Here is a 15,337-nt window from a genome sequence, read left to right as displayed (position 1 = left end):
ATAAAGAACTCTTACAACTCAATAATAAAAGACAAATCAATTAAAAATGAGCAAAAGATATGAATAGACATTTCTCCAAAGAAGACATACACATGACCAATAAACACACAAAAATATGGTCCATATCGGGGCGCCTGGGTGGCTCACTTGTTAAGCATCTGCCTTCGGCTCAGGTCATGATCCCAGGGTGCTGGGATGGAGCCCCACATCGGGCTCCCTGCTCAGCGGGAAGTCTGCTTCTCCCTCTCCCACTTGCCCTGCTTGTGTTCCCTCTCTCGCTGTGTCTCTCTCTTTCAAATAAATAAATAAAATCTTAAAAAAAAAAAAAGATGGTCCATATTATTAGCCACAAAGCAAATGCAAATCAAAACCACAATGAGAAGCCACTTCACAGTATGGCTAGGCTCAGGCTTAGGATGGCTTGAGTCAAAAAGGTAGACATAATAAATGTTGGTGAAGATCTAGAGAAATTGGAAACTTCCTATACTGTGGTGGGAATATAAAATGGTACAGTTGTGTGGGAAAATAATCTGGCAGTTCCTCAAAAAGCTAAACGTAGAGTTAACAAATGATCCAGCAATTCCACTCCTAGCTGTATAGCCAAAATAATTGAAAATCTATGTCTATACAAAAACTTGTACAGGAATGTTCATAGCAGCATTATTCATAATAGCCAAAAAGTATAAACAACACAAATGTTCATCAAAGAAGTCAGTTACAGAAGACCATATATTGTATTATTCCACTTGTATGAAAAGTTCAGACTAGCAAAATGATAGAGAAAGTGGATTAATGGTTGCCAAAGATGGTAGGGAGAGAGGAGTGGGAAGCCACTGCCCCATAGGTATGGGGGCTTCTTTTTGGGGTGATAAAAATATTCTAAGATCAACCATGTTTTTTTTTTAAGATTTTATTTATTTATTTGAGAGAGAGAAAGAGAGAGAAAGCACATGAGGGGGGGAGGGTCAGAGGGAGTAGCAGACTCCCTGCTGAGCAGGGACCCCGATGTGGGACTCGATTCAGGGACTCCAGGATCATGACCTGAGCTGAAGGCAGTCGCTTAACCAACTGAGCCACCCAGGCGCCAAGATCAACCATGTTGATAGACGCACTCTGTAAATGTCCTAAAACCCATTGCCTCTGTGACTGGGGCAATTTGCTTAATCTCCCTGGGCTTCATTTTCTCCTTTGTAAACCGAGGAGACAAGTACCACCCTCTTAGGGTTATTGTAAGAATAAGATGAATTAACACACCAAATGTGCTTTGAACAGAGACTGGCAGAAAATAAGCGCTAAGGATGTATTTGCTATTACTATTAGTTGTGAACTATGAAATTTTAATACCATGTATATTGCATGCAAAAAAAAAAAAAGCTTAGACGTGCAAAGCATAATGTGAGAGCAACAAATTTATTTGATGCTGATATATTCCAACCTGATCATTTAAAATAATGATGTTCTGCAGAAACCGAGTTCTTGATATTGCTATCTAAACCCTGCATCATTTGGGGCCCAGCCAAGCTAGGAAGTGTCAGGGATGGTTTTCATAGCCTTGATTCCAGCTATGAAAACCAATCATAGGTCCTCTTCTATAAAAGTCAGAAGATATAAATGATATTTTTAGAAATTATCTCTAGCTGGAATTTTTGATTGACCTGCTCTTTTGAGGGAGATGTTTACACTCCTGAAGATTCTGATTCAGTTTTCCTTCTCCTTTATTTCTAGCAGCCTTGCTAACACAGAGCCTGTCTAAGATTCCTTCCCATTAAATGTGTCCTTCAGGTTTTTGTTTGTTTTTGAGCATGAGAAGGTACTGTAATATTTATGCAGAAAATTACACTTGACTGTGATTCTTGGCTGACTCTGGGATGACTCAGATGCTCTTTTCCTCCTTCTAGCTGATAACTGCCAGCACAGGTTGTCAGTCAGTCAGCAACATTTGTGGGGTGCCTATGGTGCACAGAACGCCAAAGAGAAGAGCTACAGTTTTGCTTTTAAGGTGCTTGCAATACTTTGGGCCAGTCTCGGCAAGCACCCAGGATATATGCATAATGCGCAACACAGGACACAGAAATATACATATGTACTAGCAGGACCAGCCTGGGGCAAAATTGACAAGTAGGGGCCTCTGAGTTCTGCTAGGTCCCATTTTCCATTTTCCTTCCTCTAATTCTAGATGCTGCTTCACACAGTCAACAAATATTTATCAAATACCACCTGTACATAACACCCTTGAGTAAGTGACGGATATAAGCCTTCCAGAGCTTCCTACCAAACAAGTATTTTTTGGAGTGTTGCCCTTGTTCCAGAACCCACCCACCCCAATCCGCTCTCCCAGTTTCAGATTTCTCTCTCCCCTTAGGGCTTTTTTCTCAGCTAGCTATAAAGAACTAAGTATTCATTTAAACAAAATTTAAAAGTCTCACTAAAGCATGACTAATGAGTTACAATTGAATAACTTTTATTAGCCCAGAGGAATGAATCTGTAATGGTGAAATTACAGAAGAAAAGGGAACTGGATAAGAGAAGATGTATTTTGAAAAAAAAAAAAACCTCTATGAGGTTTCCTTTTTTTAGATACCATTTTTTAGATCTGGACATGCAAGGCCAAGGCCAACACTGCAGGTGTTATTTCTATCTAGGTCCTCAGTGAGATGGAGGAGACAATTGTATGTATATTCCCCTTGACCTTAAAATCCAAACAGCTAGGCTGCCCAGAGAAACAGTTACCTGAAACTAGGAGAATAATATTCTTCTTCTACCACGTAATTGTTTTTCTAGGATATAAAATATTATTTTTAAAACAATGCTTTGAAAAGAATAAAATAAAATGAAAGTAAAATAGTGCTTTGATCAGTAGTGTCATAACTGCTGCCTATAGATAAGGTGCAAGTTAGAGTAAGAATAAACAAACGCAAAACTTTAAATGCTATACGACCTCTCTCATTAACCAACAACTTATTCATTGTTGCTTAAGTGACCCTAATTGAGTCCTTGAGGTGAGTTGAATTAACTTGCGCAGTCTGACTCCCGAGGGCTCTGTCTGGTTCACATGAATTGTGCATAGTTGTTTCAGACCAGATCTTGTCTTTGATCTTTATCAGCTTGAGTCTCGACCTGTTTACCCCTTACCAGCTGAAAAAACTCTTGTTTATCCTTCTATAATTCCTACTACTCGTCTTTGGGCCCATATCTGGAGGCATGAACAGAAAGAAAATAAAAGTATATGCTAATCGCCTTGGGCCATGAAGACAATTGTTTCTGTTTCAGAAACAATTGTTTCTGTTTCAGAAAAAGTTCTCCAACCCCCATCCCAGCCTCTTGCCATATTTGAGTGTTTAGGGTGTTCAACCTATCCTTTTCCCAGCTCAAACCCAAAATAATTAGAAATGAGAATTTCCAAGCTCAGTTTACTAGAGAACAGTTTTTAATGAGGAATATAGTTTTAAAACCAAGAAATAATGTCCTTTGTATCCCTTAAGTCTTTTCATAGACAATTTACTCTGTCTACCTTAAAATGGGGTTTGTAATTATAACTGAAGTATTGTTTGGATGATTACAGGGACATTCAACGTGTGAATTCCTTACAGAAATATGAACCTGAAATGATGTATTGAAAGAAAGAAATATGGCATAATTCAACAGAGGGAGGCATGAACTTTGAAGTGTGGGAAATCATATGTGTAAATACCTAAAGGTGAGAATTAATTAATCATGTACTGAGAATAGAAAACTGGTTTCCTGGCTTTATCTGGGAACATGGTAGAAGATGAAAACTTTTGGAGAAAAGAGAACAAAATAAGCAAAAGGTCTTGAAGTTATGGTTGCAAAGTAAAGTTTGCGGAAGTGATTGAGACATAGAAATTCTTTTCACCCTGTCAGTTAAGTCTACATTTCTGAGACTTCCTAGCCATTTCTCCCTATGAATATTGGAAATTTTTCCTGATTTAAATCCTGAAAAAAATGATCTGTTAATTCTGCTAACTTCCTGATACAATATTAGGCATCCCACAACATTATTTATGAGAAATCGATACTACGCAGTCAATTCTGCAAACCAATTTCCATCCTAAGGAGCCTCTTATGTAAAAGTGTTGGGCATTTGCACATTGTTGAAAATAAATCATTGTAGCTTCTGGGAATATGGTAGACTAGGTACCTTGACTGACCTTCTTGATAAGAATAATTAAAAATGTAGGATTAAAAAAATTTTTTTTAATTGTTTGAATATATTGGTGACCTGGAAAGCTAGTAAGAAATAGTCATGGATCAAAAACTAATTGAAGGCAGGAACCCTGAGGGGTAAGCAGAAGGCTGAAGTCAGTGTTCACCTTGAGGGCGTTTTGTTTTTGTTTTTGTTTTGTTTTGCCTTGGAGCAAAGAAGGGACAGATGGGAGAGCCTGAACTTGCCCAAGTTGGGAAACATAATAGCAAACAAAATTCAGGTACAGCCCTGTTTACAAAAGACTCATCTGAAGCTAAGTACAGACAAATTCAAAGTAAAAGGATACAGAAAAATACATCAAGCAAATATCAATCAGAAGAAACCAGTGGTACATCTATGTAAATATCTGGGGAAGCTGTACTTTACCAGGGAAAGTGTTACTGGATATAAAAGATTAACCTTTGGTACTAACAAGCACAGGATACAGGTGTAAAGAGAAAATGAATTAGTGGAGCCTAGGCGGCTCAGTAGGTTAGGAATTCAACTCTTGGTTTCAGTTCAGTTCATGATCTCAGAGTCATGGGATCAAGCCCCAGCCTGGGCCCTGTGCTCAGGGAGGAGTCTACTTGAGATTCTTTCTCCCTCTCCCTCTGCCCCTCCCCCTGCTTGCTCTTGTGTGCGCACCCATGCTCACTCGCTCTCCCTTTCTCTCACTCTCAAAATAAATAAATCTTTAGGGCACCTGGGTGGCTCAGTTGGTTGAGCAACTGCCTTTGGCTCAGGTCATGATCCTGGAGTCCCGGGATCGAGTCCCACATCGGGCTCCCTGATCAGCGGGGAGTCTGCTTCTCCCTCTGACCCTCCCCTGTCTCATGCTCTCTCTCTCTATCTCATTCTCTCTCTCAAATAAATAAATAAATAAATCTTTAATAAATAAATAAATAAATCTTAAAAAAAAGAAAATAATTTAACACCCCCTTTCAAGAAGATAATCAGAACTATCTATTAAAATATTAGATTACATAAAACACACACATGTTTCAACCCAGCTAACCCACTTTTCATAATATTTTTCGCCCTTTCTTCCTTAGGATTTGGAGACATGACTTTGATGAATGAGATTAAGTTTTCAGGGAGCAGACACTATAACAGATAGATGATGTAAAGCCTGTAAACGTAAAGGTTGTAAACCCTTACATGCTGAAATGAAAAATAGTGACTCATGGTTAAATGGAAGAAAGGAGATCAATAACGAATATAAGTAAAACGATGTTGCAGAGTAAAAATGTGGCCATTTTAAACAACCTTGTGTTTGGTAGATATCAATGTTAAATTGGAAAACTAACCTCCGGGATTATTTGGAGGTCCCCCTTACAGTTAGGATGGAGTAAGCCCCCCAAAACAAAACAAAACAAAAAACCCCCAGGAACATCCCTCCGAAAATCAGGATCTCTGATTATTTGATTCTGTGGAACTTCAAATAGACCTCATGACACAGCCAGGAATGAAATGCACAAGGATATACATGAAGTAGGACAAGAAATTCCTACCATGGTGATAAAGTTGGACTCTTGAGGGCTGAAGTCCCCAATCTCCCCGACACAGAGCCTAAAAGGGAGCAAGACATTGGTTTTAGGCTCCTTTGATCTGGAAGATTTCTCATTTTGAGTGGGCTTTGGAGACCACAAAATTCGCCCAAGGCTCTGTGGGAATTCAGCAGGCGCAGAGCCGTGTCTGCTCCCTCCATCATCTGTTCATGATCTTGTATATAAGTATTTCACAACTTGTTTGTTCATTTGGGGAAAAGGAAGTAAAACTAACTTTTGCAGAGTCTTTAGTTGGTACTGGGGGTTTGGCATCTACCATAAAGGTTTTGAAATACCACACTAAGTATAATAGATTTCTTTATAAAAAGAAAAAAACTCCTTATTAAACCATTATTGGCACAGTAATTATCGTGTTCATTTTCAACAAATGATAAAACTGCTACTTCCACTACTGCTACTTCTGTACTCAATTCTTAAGAATCTGAGAAGTTACAAATGTATATTCATAAAGAACTAAAAGGAAGAGAATCAAAAACTTGGAAATTTATGGTAGATAACTTATTATACAAAAGAAAGAACTTTACTTATTTATGGAAATAAATATGACAGCACAGAGCTTCCAAAACTCACACACATTCTTCTGCTTAAATTACACATTATCTTGGTGGAAAAAATAACATTCTTTGCTCTTTCAGTTTCTTTATTTGAAAGTACATATAATTCCAGAGGGATATCACGTGTTACACAGACCTTGGTAAGACCACAACCGAGGCAAATCTAGAGTCATAGATGCTTCAAAGATTCCAAGAAATGATTTGAAAACAAACTTAACAAAATGTGTATTAGGTCAGGTCCATGGTCCATCCAAACTGTACCCTGTCTCTGACTGTGTCACCAGAGAAAGATCTGTAAACCTTCAAGATATCACTCCAAAATGGATTGGTTAGCACCCTGCCCACTTTGCCCCTGCCCCAATATCCCAGCTTCCCTTAATAGCCTACATAGGTTAATCAGCTGTGTACTGATTCAAACTTTTCTAGAACATGTTCATATCTTCATACTGATTCATATGTGAGCACATGAATTTATTAAATTTACAGCCTGATATTTAAGAGTGGTGGTTTCTTTATTCATTCCAAATACCTTATTAAGAAAACAAGTAAGAGAAGCATCTAGAAAAATGTTTCAGAGATCAGGAGGTTCCCTAAAAAATATGAAGAAATGCTAAAACTGGGTTATAAAATATGATGATTCATTTAAATATTTACATTAGCCATGAGTTAACCAGAAATATACACAATATAATCTGATTTTGCAATTTTCAAAAGATGTATTAAAAATGCAATAGTGTACAGTTTAAAGTAGTGAGGTATCATCATTCTCTCCTCTACCTCTGTGCCTGCAGATTTTACTGCCTGTGGAGATGACCTCAGAAGACTATCCTTGAGGCTCTTAATGAATGTGAGGCTCAAGTGAAGCAGCCCTCCTGGCTTTGTGGGTAAACCCTGACACCAAGTTTATAATAATCTGAGATTTGGTGAAAAATTCTGTTTTCCTGAACCTTATACTTCATAATTTGATTCCGATTTTCCATGAATGGTAAAAATTAAATGAACTATTTAGGCTGAGATGAAAGAAGAAGAAAGGGAGGAGATGAAAGGATGCAAATGAAAGATTTTTTTAAAAGAATTGGCTATGTTTCCTTGAAGGTAAAACTGGCTGGGCAAACTCCAGGATAATAAGCAAGGTTAGAAAAAAGCATCAAAAAAGCAAAAAAGTAGCATGCTGTAAGGCCATGTAGAGAGTGTACAATGTGGCTAATCTATTACAGCTCTGTCTATATACCTACATTCACATCTCCACATATCTCCATTATTCAGGAAGTTTACATTTAAATAGGCTACTGAACTGGACTTCCCCCACCTCAACATCATATATCTGTCAGCTAGAGAGACAACAGCTGAGAGCAGGCAGCTGCGGTGGCTGGTTCCTTGAGGCTTCTTAGTGGTTTGGCCAAAATATCCAGGACTTTTACTTGAGCTTTATTGACTTCATGCTCACATGGGATGTGCTCTTTCTACTGACCATTTAAGAATTAACCAGTAGCCAAGTCCTCAGAGTGGGAAGATTCTTCTCCAGCCACTTAATATTTTTGGATATAGTTTCCAAAATAATTTGAAAAATATCCAGATGTAATCCTTGGGCCTTAAGGGATTCAAAGAACAGTTTCACCTGAAAAATAAGCAAGAAAAATATTACTGACTTGGTTCATAAAATACTTGCTCTTGCAAAGGGTTTCAAAACAGCTTGCAAATTATACAAACACCAGAGTAATAATTTCTCTGCCAACCTTTAAGTGGTTATTTTCTTCTCTTTTTTTAATAATTATTATTTCACTTTATCTTCAAACAATGTAAGACAGGAATGATAAATCCTCATCTTATAAGTGAGCCCACTGTGGGTAAAAATGTTAAATGATCAAGCCAAGCCATACAGGAAGTAGTGAGCCAGGATTTAAGTTCTAGAATTCTGAGTTTCCTAAAAGGGTAAGTAATTCAAGATTTATTTTGGAAAGAAGATGTAAAACATTAGAATGCTTTTTAAAAAAAACAGTAGAATTACCAACAATAGTAGTTTTGTTTAAAAAGACCTTTAAGTACCCTTCCAACCTTCAATATAGTCACTTCTGTGATGATACACTATGAAGGAAATAATAAGCAAAGACTCATCTCTCAAGGGTAATTTTCATGTTGAATGCTATGAACACCTGTATTTTAAGAAGTTCTGGTCCTGTCCCTTCCATTTACTTGCTATGTAACATTGGACAAACTACCTATTTTCTCTTAATCAATGAGAACTTTAAACCAGATTACATCTAAGTTCACTTTCAGTTTTATGACTTGAACATTTATTTTTCATTTGTTAGCAGTAGAGAGTCACAGACCTCTTGCAACTCATCCTTGGAAGAGAAGTGAGATGTTGTGCCAGAGATGATCATTCTCATGGCATATGAGCCCAAGTCAAACCTGAAAATGAAAAGGAAACCCACAGATTTAAGTAATAGGAATACCGGCCTTATCTTTATGATACCATATGTTTTTAAAATATATGACATTAATAACTATATGATAAGCTTGTGCATTAAAATATATTCTATTAATTACCCTAAGAATAACTTATTCATCCAGTAAAACCCCAAAGCTATAAAATGTATCATGTTTGACCACAAGATAAAAATGTAGACAAAGCCTTTTTAGGAACTGTGACTAGCTTATTCGGCAGTGTTTATGTTTAAATTTATGTTTACGCTCAAAGCAGCATTCTCTACGTTTTTTTTTTTTATTATACACTCCATTGGTAAAGATTTTTTGCTCAAGAACTTCCCAAATATACATATTTCTGTTTATGTATTATATGGATGTAGTATGTTATAGGTTCAACAGAAAATGTAATAGCATAAAAACTAATATATGTAGTAATATGTTCTCCTTGCACTCTCATGTACTGTCTTGCACACTTCCCCATCCCATTTTGGAGATCCACTGCATTTATACCCTGAATTTTGTGGGGGGCAATGTTATTTAGTTGACCTCTTCATTTGCAGCCATAGAGCACATCCTTCACCCCAGTGTCTTATATAGAGAATTTATACCATAAGTCAAAGGGATTCGTGCTGAAAAGCAGAGCACAGATAAATCCCAGAAATGATTCCAAGTCCAGGCTGTACACATGGTCAGTAAGGAGGATCATTTCCAGTGACAAAGGAAATCTATGGCATTGAAGAAAAAGTCTGATCATTTCAGGGGAGGGAACTGATAGTCATGCAAATGACCCAACCAATGATACCAGTGATCTTTAAGGAAACACACACACACATATGCACACACACACACACATTATACACACACACACACACACACACACACATATACATATACATATATTTTTAAGCAGTTTCTAACTGGTCCCATGTGAATGTCAAACCCCTTAAAAGCCTGGGAGAGAGGTGAGAATGCTCTTTTTGCTTACACAAAGCTGTGGGGACTCTGAGTCCTTCATGGCTAACAAATGAGAGGGAAGAGAAACAGGGAATGACTGAAATCAAAGATACAAACTGACACTAAGATAAACAGAGCAGACTGCACAGCTCTCAGATTGAGGATATTTTTCAGAGAGTTCATAAGTGACATTTTGGTTTTGGATAAGGAATAGCTGAGCACCTTAGCAGGGATTTGTTGTGAGAGAAAGCAATGCCATCCTGTACCTTCCAATGAAGTCTAATCATTACTGGTCCTTTATGGGGGATATTTTAGGCCCAGGAGCATGCTGGAGTGAGCTCTGGTTCTCCCAAGAGTTGAAACCCCAGAAAAGACTCAGAACTGATCACAGTTTGAAGGGGCGGGGCGTGGGACTCCCAAAACACTCCTGATCAGATATCTTTCATCTCCTCTGAGCTCTCCACTGGGCCATTTCCACAGGGGAACTGAGGGTGGGGGATTAGCTCTCATCAAAATTTCTGAAGCTGTCCATTAACAAAGCAAGCCAAATGTCTTTCATGCACTATATATGGCTTCCCTGGATTCTTCTGGGCTGGTGGATGGGGCTGATGACTGGATTTAACTCATCTCACACTCCCAGCAGTTCTTCTTTGCCTGGACTGAGTGAGAGAAATCTCTTTCCCACTCACTTCTCACTCCTCTCCTCACACCTGGACAGAGTAATTCAGGCTCTTAAGTTTTCAAACAAATAGAGTTCATCAAACTATTTGGGTAGAAATAGCATCATTTATATGCTTTGGGGGACACATCATTGTACTTGGTTTCAGGCAACTGAGCCATCTAGGTAGAAGAACATACACTGGATGTAAATGAATACCAACTTTTTTAGGAGATGGGTCCAATTTTCTCTTAAAAAATTCCAGGATAATCGCTGCCCTTTTGGGTTTCTGGCGATCACATAAAGAAGAGGGGACAACTCCTGTGTCTTGATGACTTCTCCTTCCATTCCTAGTTCAATTAATCTGAAGAAATAAAGACCATTTGAATTCTCATGGTATGTGTCATGTAATGGAAATTAACTCAGGCTACTGATATATGAAGAGAATAGAAGAGAAAGAGGCATGATAAAATTATAATTTACTAAAAACAGTAATAAATTCCTTATTGGCTAACATTTTTAATGTTCCAGTTGAACTTTTAATTTTTTCTGGCAGTAATTTTATTCACTTATGATTTCAAAGAACTTTAATTTTGCATTTTGTACATCTTACTATACACAAGAATGCATTCTTGTGATCATTTTTCTCCAAGGTTTTGAAAGTAAAATGTAACCATTTGTCCAATATTGGTCACCTGATTAATAACTAGGAATATCTGTTTTTACCATTTGCATTATGTATTTTTTGGAAGTAAAGTCAAAGCAAATCAAATCTTGATTCAATTCTTTTATGCCTTTGAAGTTGGTAGCCAATATTTTAGTGACTTCATTGAATTCGTATCAGCTTACTTTTAACAAGTTAGTTAAATTAATGCACTTACTTCATTAACTTTTCCTGATGTTTGCTGGTTGACAATGCATATAGAATTTTCTTTTTTTCAGCACCTGACATGGACAGTCCATATTGCTCTAAAAGGTAATTCCATCCTACTGTTGTCTGAGCACCCACAGAATACACAATATTTAAAACATCTGATGGAATGCTGTAGTATGAAGAACAAAATGAAGAAAAAAGTCCTATGAAACAAAAAACCTTTTTTTCTTATTACAATTTTAAATTGCTATAACAGAATCACCCCTGAGTTATTTTCAGTAGTGTATTAAACCCTTTCTCTCTCAAACTTTTATAAAAATATTTTATGTAATTCTACTTTGCAAATTATTCGTGGTTTTTTTTTTCCTTAAGATTTATTTATTTTAGAAAGAGGCGGGGGTGGCAGGCAGAGGGAAAAGGAGACAAGCAGACTCCCCACCAAGCAGGGAGCCCTACACAGGGCTTGATCCCAGGACCCTGAGATTATGACCTGAGCGAAAATCAAAAGTCAGATGCTTAACTTGAGCCACCCAGGCACCCTGTGGGGTTTTTCCCCCCCCTATTGATGACAGAATGTTAGCAAGGAGACTAATCATAAAATTTTAACTTACCCAGAGATTAAAATAGAAACTTTATAGAATCAATAAAAGAGATGATTTCTGACATATAAAAGTGTTGGTTTATATAGAATTCTAGAATTGAATGATCTATTGGTGCTATGTGATTTTTTTTATAAAACATGATTACTTGCTGCTTTAATATCACATTAAGAGTATTTTCTAACAGGACTGTCTGAGAGTCATCTGATTCTCTGGGTCTAGAAAACTGTTATTTAGCACAATTGATTAGTTTCGGTCATTTTATAATTTGTAAAACTGGCAAGATGTAATAATAAAATTATTTTCTGCCCACATAAAGAAGATACCACAATTTTGGGGTTTTTTTGCCCTGTAGAATATTAACTAGTTTTGATTCCAATTTGGTCTGTGGTTTTTAATTCCAATATTGTTAGATCAATAATAACTGATATTCACTTTGATGGCTCAGGAAAACCACAACAGAGGCATAGGGATGGGGCAAGAAATTTGCATTTATCATGCAGTGACAATATGGTAGGGATTGTACTAGTCTCTATACATCGTATTTAACTGTCAAAGCTACCTAGTGAGATAGTTATTATCCTGATTTTTAAAAAGTGGAAATAAAGCTTGGAAGGTTAAGTAACTTGCTCAAGGTGATATAATCAGCCATTCTGAAGATGGGATTTAAACCTATGATTCTAACGCTTGTGTTGTTTCCACTATATGTGCTTGAATATCCCAAGTGCCAGTTGAATCACTAAACAAAGATTAAGCAATTAAATTATAATCTACATTGTTTTGATTTTAGTATATGTCCTGTAAAAATTTATGAAAATTGAGAACAAATCTCACTGTAAGTGCCTTGAAGGTAGGACACATAGTTGTTTTGTTGACTATTTTATTCTTGGTACCTACAAGCAGTGCCTGGTTCACAGGAAACATGCAAAGAATTATATTTTGAGTACACAAATGAATGAAGTTATTAATCTATGTAAGAAAATTCTTCATTAGGATTACTACTAGTGGTCTTGAAGTTTAGGGGAAAAAACCTCTAATATTTAATTATGTATTATTGATTATAAGCATAAATGAGCTTTATATTTTCATAAGTATAGCATCCAGTTAAACTTGTTGCACTCTCATATCTAACCCAGAAGGGGGTTGCTGCCAGTAAGATCATCCCTCTTGTAACAAGTATAAAGATGGAATAATATCTCATTATGTTATAGGGCAGCAGGATGTTTACATTTTAGCCCCACTCCTATCACCCAGTCAAACATAAGCAAAAAGAAGAGAAAAACAGAGCTAAAATATCCTTTTCCTAAAACTGATTTTTGGCTCAAATCACAACGACCAGAAAAGTACAAAGAAGATGCTAGAATTAATGTCTCTAAAAAGAAGAATTCAAGAAAGGATTTCAATAAGCTCACTGAGATTCATTTAAATGGAGAGAAATTATGATAGCTTATCAGCAATCTGGCACAGGAAAAATGGACACCATTACATTACACAGTACCAAAATTGTGAATTTTTTTCTTCAGTTTTAAGGAATGAATTTTCCTTGATTCACATACAAGTTTGATTTCTCAAAACATCCAACTCTAGAGTGAGAGTTTTAATGACAACGATATAAAATCATGTGTTGGACAGAAATCAAGGCTTACATTGAAAAGATTGTGGCATCTGTTAGTATTTCTGGGTTGTAACTGCTAAACTGAACTGCAACATAATCCATGTGATCACTGGGCATCTTCCTGATTGTAATAACCACCAGAATCCATTTTGCCACCATATACACACTTTTGATGGCCCAACTCATCAGTTTCCCAACAAATATGAAATTTGGGGTCAAAATTTGGTTCTGTGGTATTGGGTAATGAAGTAGTAAATAGACTTTTTAAAAAGGTATCCTCTCCTTTTTAAAAAAAAACAAGTTTTAACAAATGATCGCTGATGTTTTGACTGCATGTACATTTCACATTGCTTTTTATCTTTAAAAGACATCACTTTGGGAGCTTGGACACCCCCCCACACACACACTTCTACCCTCTCGCTTTCTGTTACCATGCCAATGGTTATTAGCTCTCTCACTAAAGGGACCTAAACCTCACTTCCAACAAAATCTATTGAGCACTTACTATATGGGAGCATGAAACAATGGTTTGTAATTCCGAGCATGGCTTTCCCCTACCCAGCCCCCCACCAACCTCACTGAAAGGTTTTAGATCTAATGTCTTGCTTGATCAAAGACTTTTGCATCAAAGTGAAAGGAACAAAGAACAGGACAGATGTCTAGATTTACTTTAATTTTCCACTGGATTCCATCCACTGAGAGAAGAGTTCAGTTGCCTTCTGGATGCAAGGAGCATGGTTCAGGTAACAGGCCAGTTTTAAGATGGTTGATCGAAGCATCCTGTCCCAGACAGAGCCCTTGTCACTCCAGCTTTGTGTGTCAATCACTGGCTTAAAATATCGGAGAATGTAATGCTGCAGAAAGCACAGGATGATTTACAGAGAGGCTAAATTTAGCACTTACCACAGCTCTTACCCATTGAAAGGGGTCAACTTTAAACTGTCTGCATGAATCTTCCCCAAACAAAGAATTATTTGTATTCTTCTCCTCCTTTTCTGGGCCCCACCTACCATACTTAAATGGAGTTTTTACATTAAAAATAGGATTTAATTTCCTACCTGAGGGGGGAATATCAATTGACAAAAGATAAAATCACATTTAGGAGGAATATTTTGCTCATGATCCTGATAGGATCTTCTTAGGTTGGCGATGACAAGGAGTGAGGGATTTCCAACCATTCAGGGCAGTGGTGTTGACTGTGCCATCAGCCAGTTCCCTCGGCTTCTTAAAGATTTATCCCCAAGAGGTCACACAAACAGACCAAGACTCACCCATCCTCCAGACACTCTCTGTTTAGTTAGTGAATTTTCTGGAAGTGATACAAACCTTGAGGTTTTCCGTGACATCTGAAACATTCTCTCTGTCCATCATGTGGTAAAACAATTCTAAGTATTCCAGACCTTTGAGAAGTGCAGGGATGCTTGCTTCATGTTGGAGATAGCGAGTCAGGTCAAGGGCTTTGTCTAGGGTCAACCTTCCTGCACTGAGGGATGAAACAAGTTGTTGTTGGTTTGTACGTATCTTATAGTTCTTAATATTCTTAATATTAACACAAATATGATCTAGAGAGCCATAACAGGAGCAGTTCATTATAGCTAGACCATTAGGTTTAAGTCCTAGTTCTGCCACTGACTAGCTGTATGATCTTGGGCAAATTACTGAATCTCTCCAGGCCTCAGTTTCATCCCCTGTACATGAAGATAATATTAGTATCTTCTACTGTTGTAAGTATCAAATGACTTCATATGTGTAGAGTGCTTAGAGTCATTCCTAGCACACAGTAAGAGCTTTATAAGTGAAATATTAGCTAATATGAATATTTAGTACCAAATAATATCAAGGTTTTCATATGTTATGTCATTCTCTAATTGTTTCATTTGT

The 15,337-nt window shown here is 37.1% G+C and overlaps 2 protein-coding genes across 7 annotated transcripts in view; both read right to left on the bottom strand.

The window, feature by feature from the left end:
* The window catches only part of LNPEP (leucyl and cystinyl aminopeptidase), a 100,206-nt gene extending 94,418 nt beyond the window's left edge, over positions 1-5,788 (bottom strand). Inside the window, exon 1 of the mRNA XM_025866826.2 lies at positions 5,716-5,788. The gene's annotated coding sequence lies outside the window, so the exon portion shown is untranslated. The remainder of the gene's footprint in view (positions 1-5,715) is intronic.
* A 603-nt stretch (positions 5,789-6,391) lies between these two features.
* The window catches only part of ERAP2 (endoplasmic reticulum aminopeptidase 2), a 42,917-nt gene continuing 33,971 nt past the window's right edge, over positions 6,392-15,337 (bottom strand). For all 6 annotated transcript variants that reach the window (XM_025866832.2, XM_025866831.2, XM_025866829.2 and 3 more), the window contains 6 exons: positions 14,783-14,939; positions 14,126-14,310; positions 11,250-11,411; positions 10,592-10,732; positions 8,657-8,738; positions 6,392-7,944 (listed from right to left, as the gene is read on the bottom strand). In XM_025866832.2, the coding sequence (XP_025722617.1) occupies positions 7,801-7,944; positions 8,657-8,738; positions 10,592-10,732; positions 11,250-11,411; positions 14,126-14,310; positions 14,783-14,939 (871 nt within the window). In that variant the 3' untranslated portion in view covers positions 6,392-7,800. The remainder of the gene's footprint in view (positions 7,945-8,656; positions 8,739-10,591; positions 10,733-11,249; positions 11,412-14,125; positions 14,311-14,782; positions 14,940-15,337) is intronic.

This window comes from Callorhinus ursinus, unplaced genomic scaffold (genome assembly GCF_003265705.2).
Source record: "Callorhinus ursinus isolate GAN/ISIS: 27379988/994484 unplaced genomic scaffold, GSC_fseal_2.0 scaffold3, whole genome shotgun sequence".
NCBI lineage: Eukaryota > Metazoa > Chordata > Mammalia > Carnivora > Otariidae > Callorhinus > Callorhinus ursinus.
This window is presented reverse-complemented; position numbering and strand designations above follow the sequence as displayed.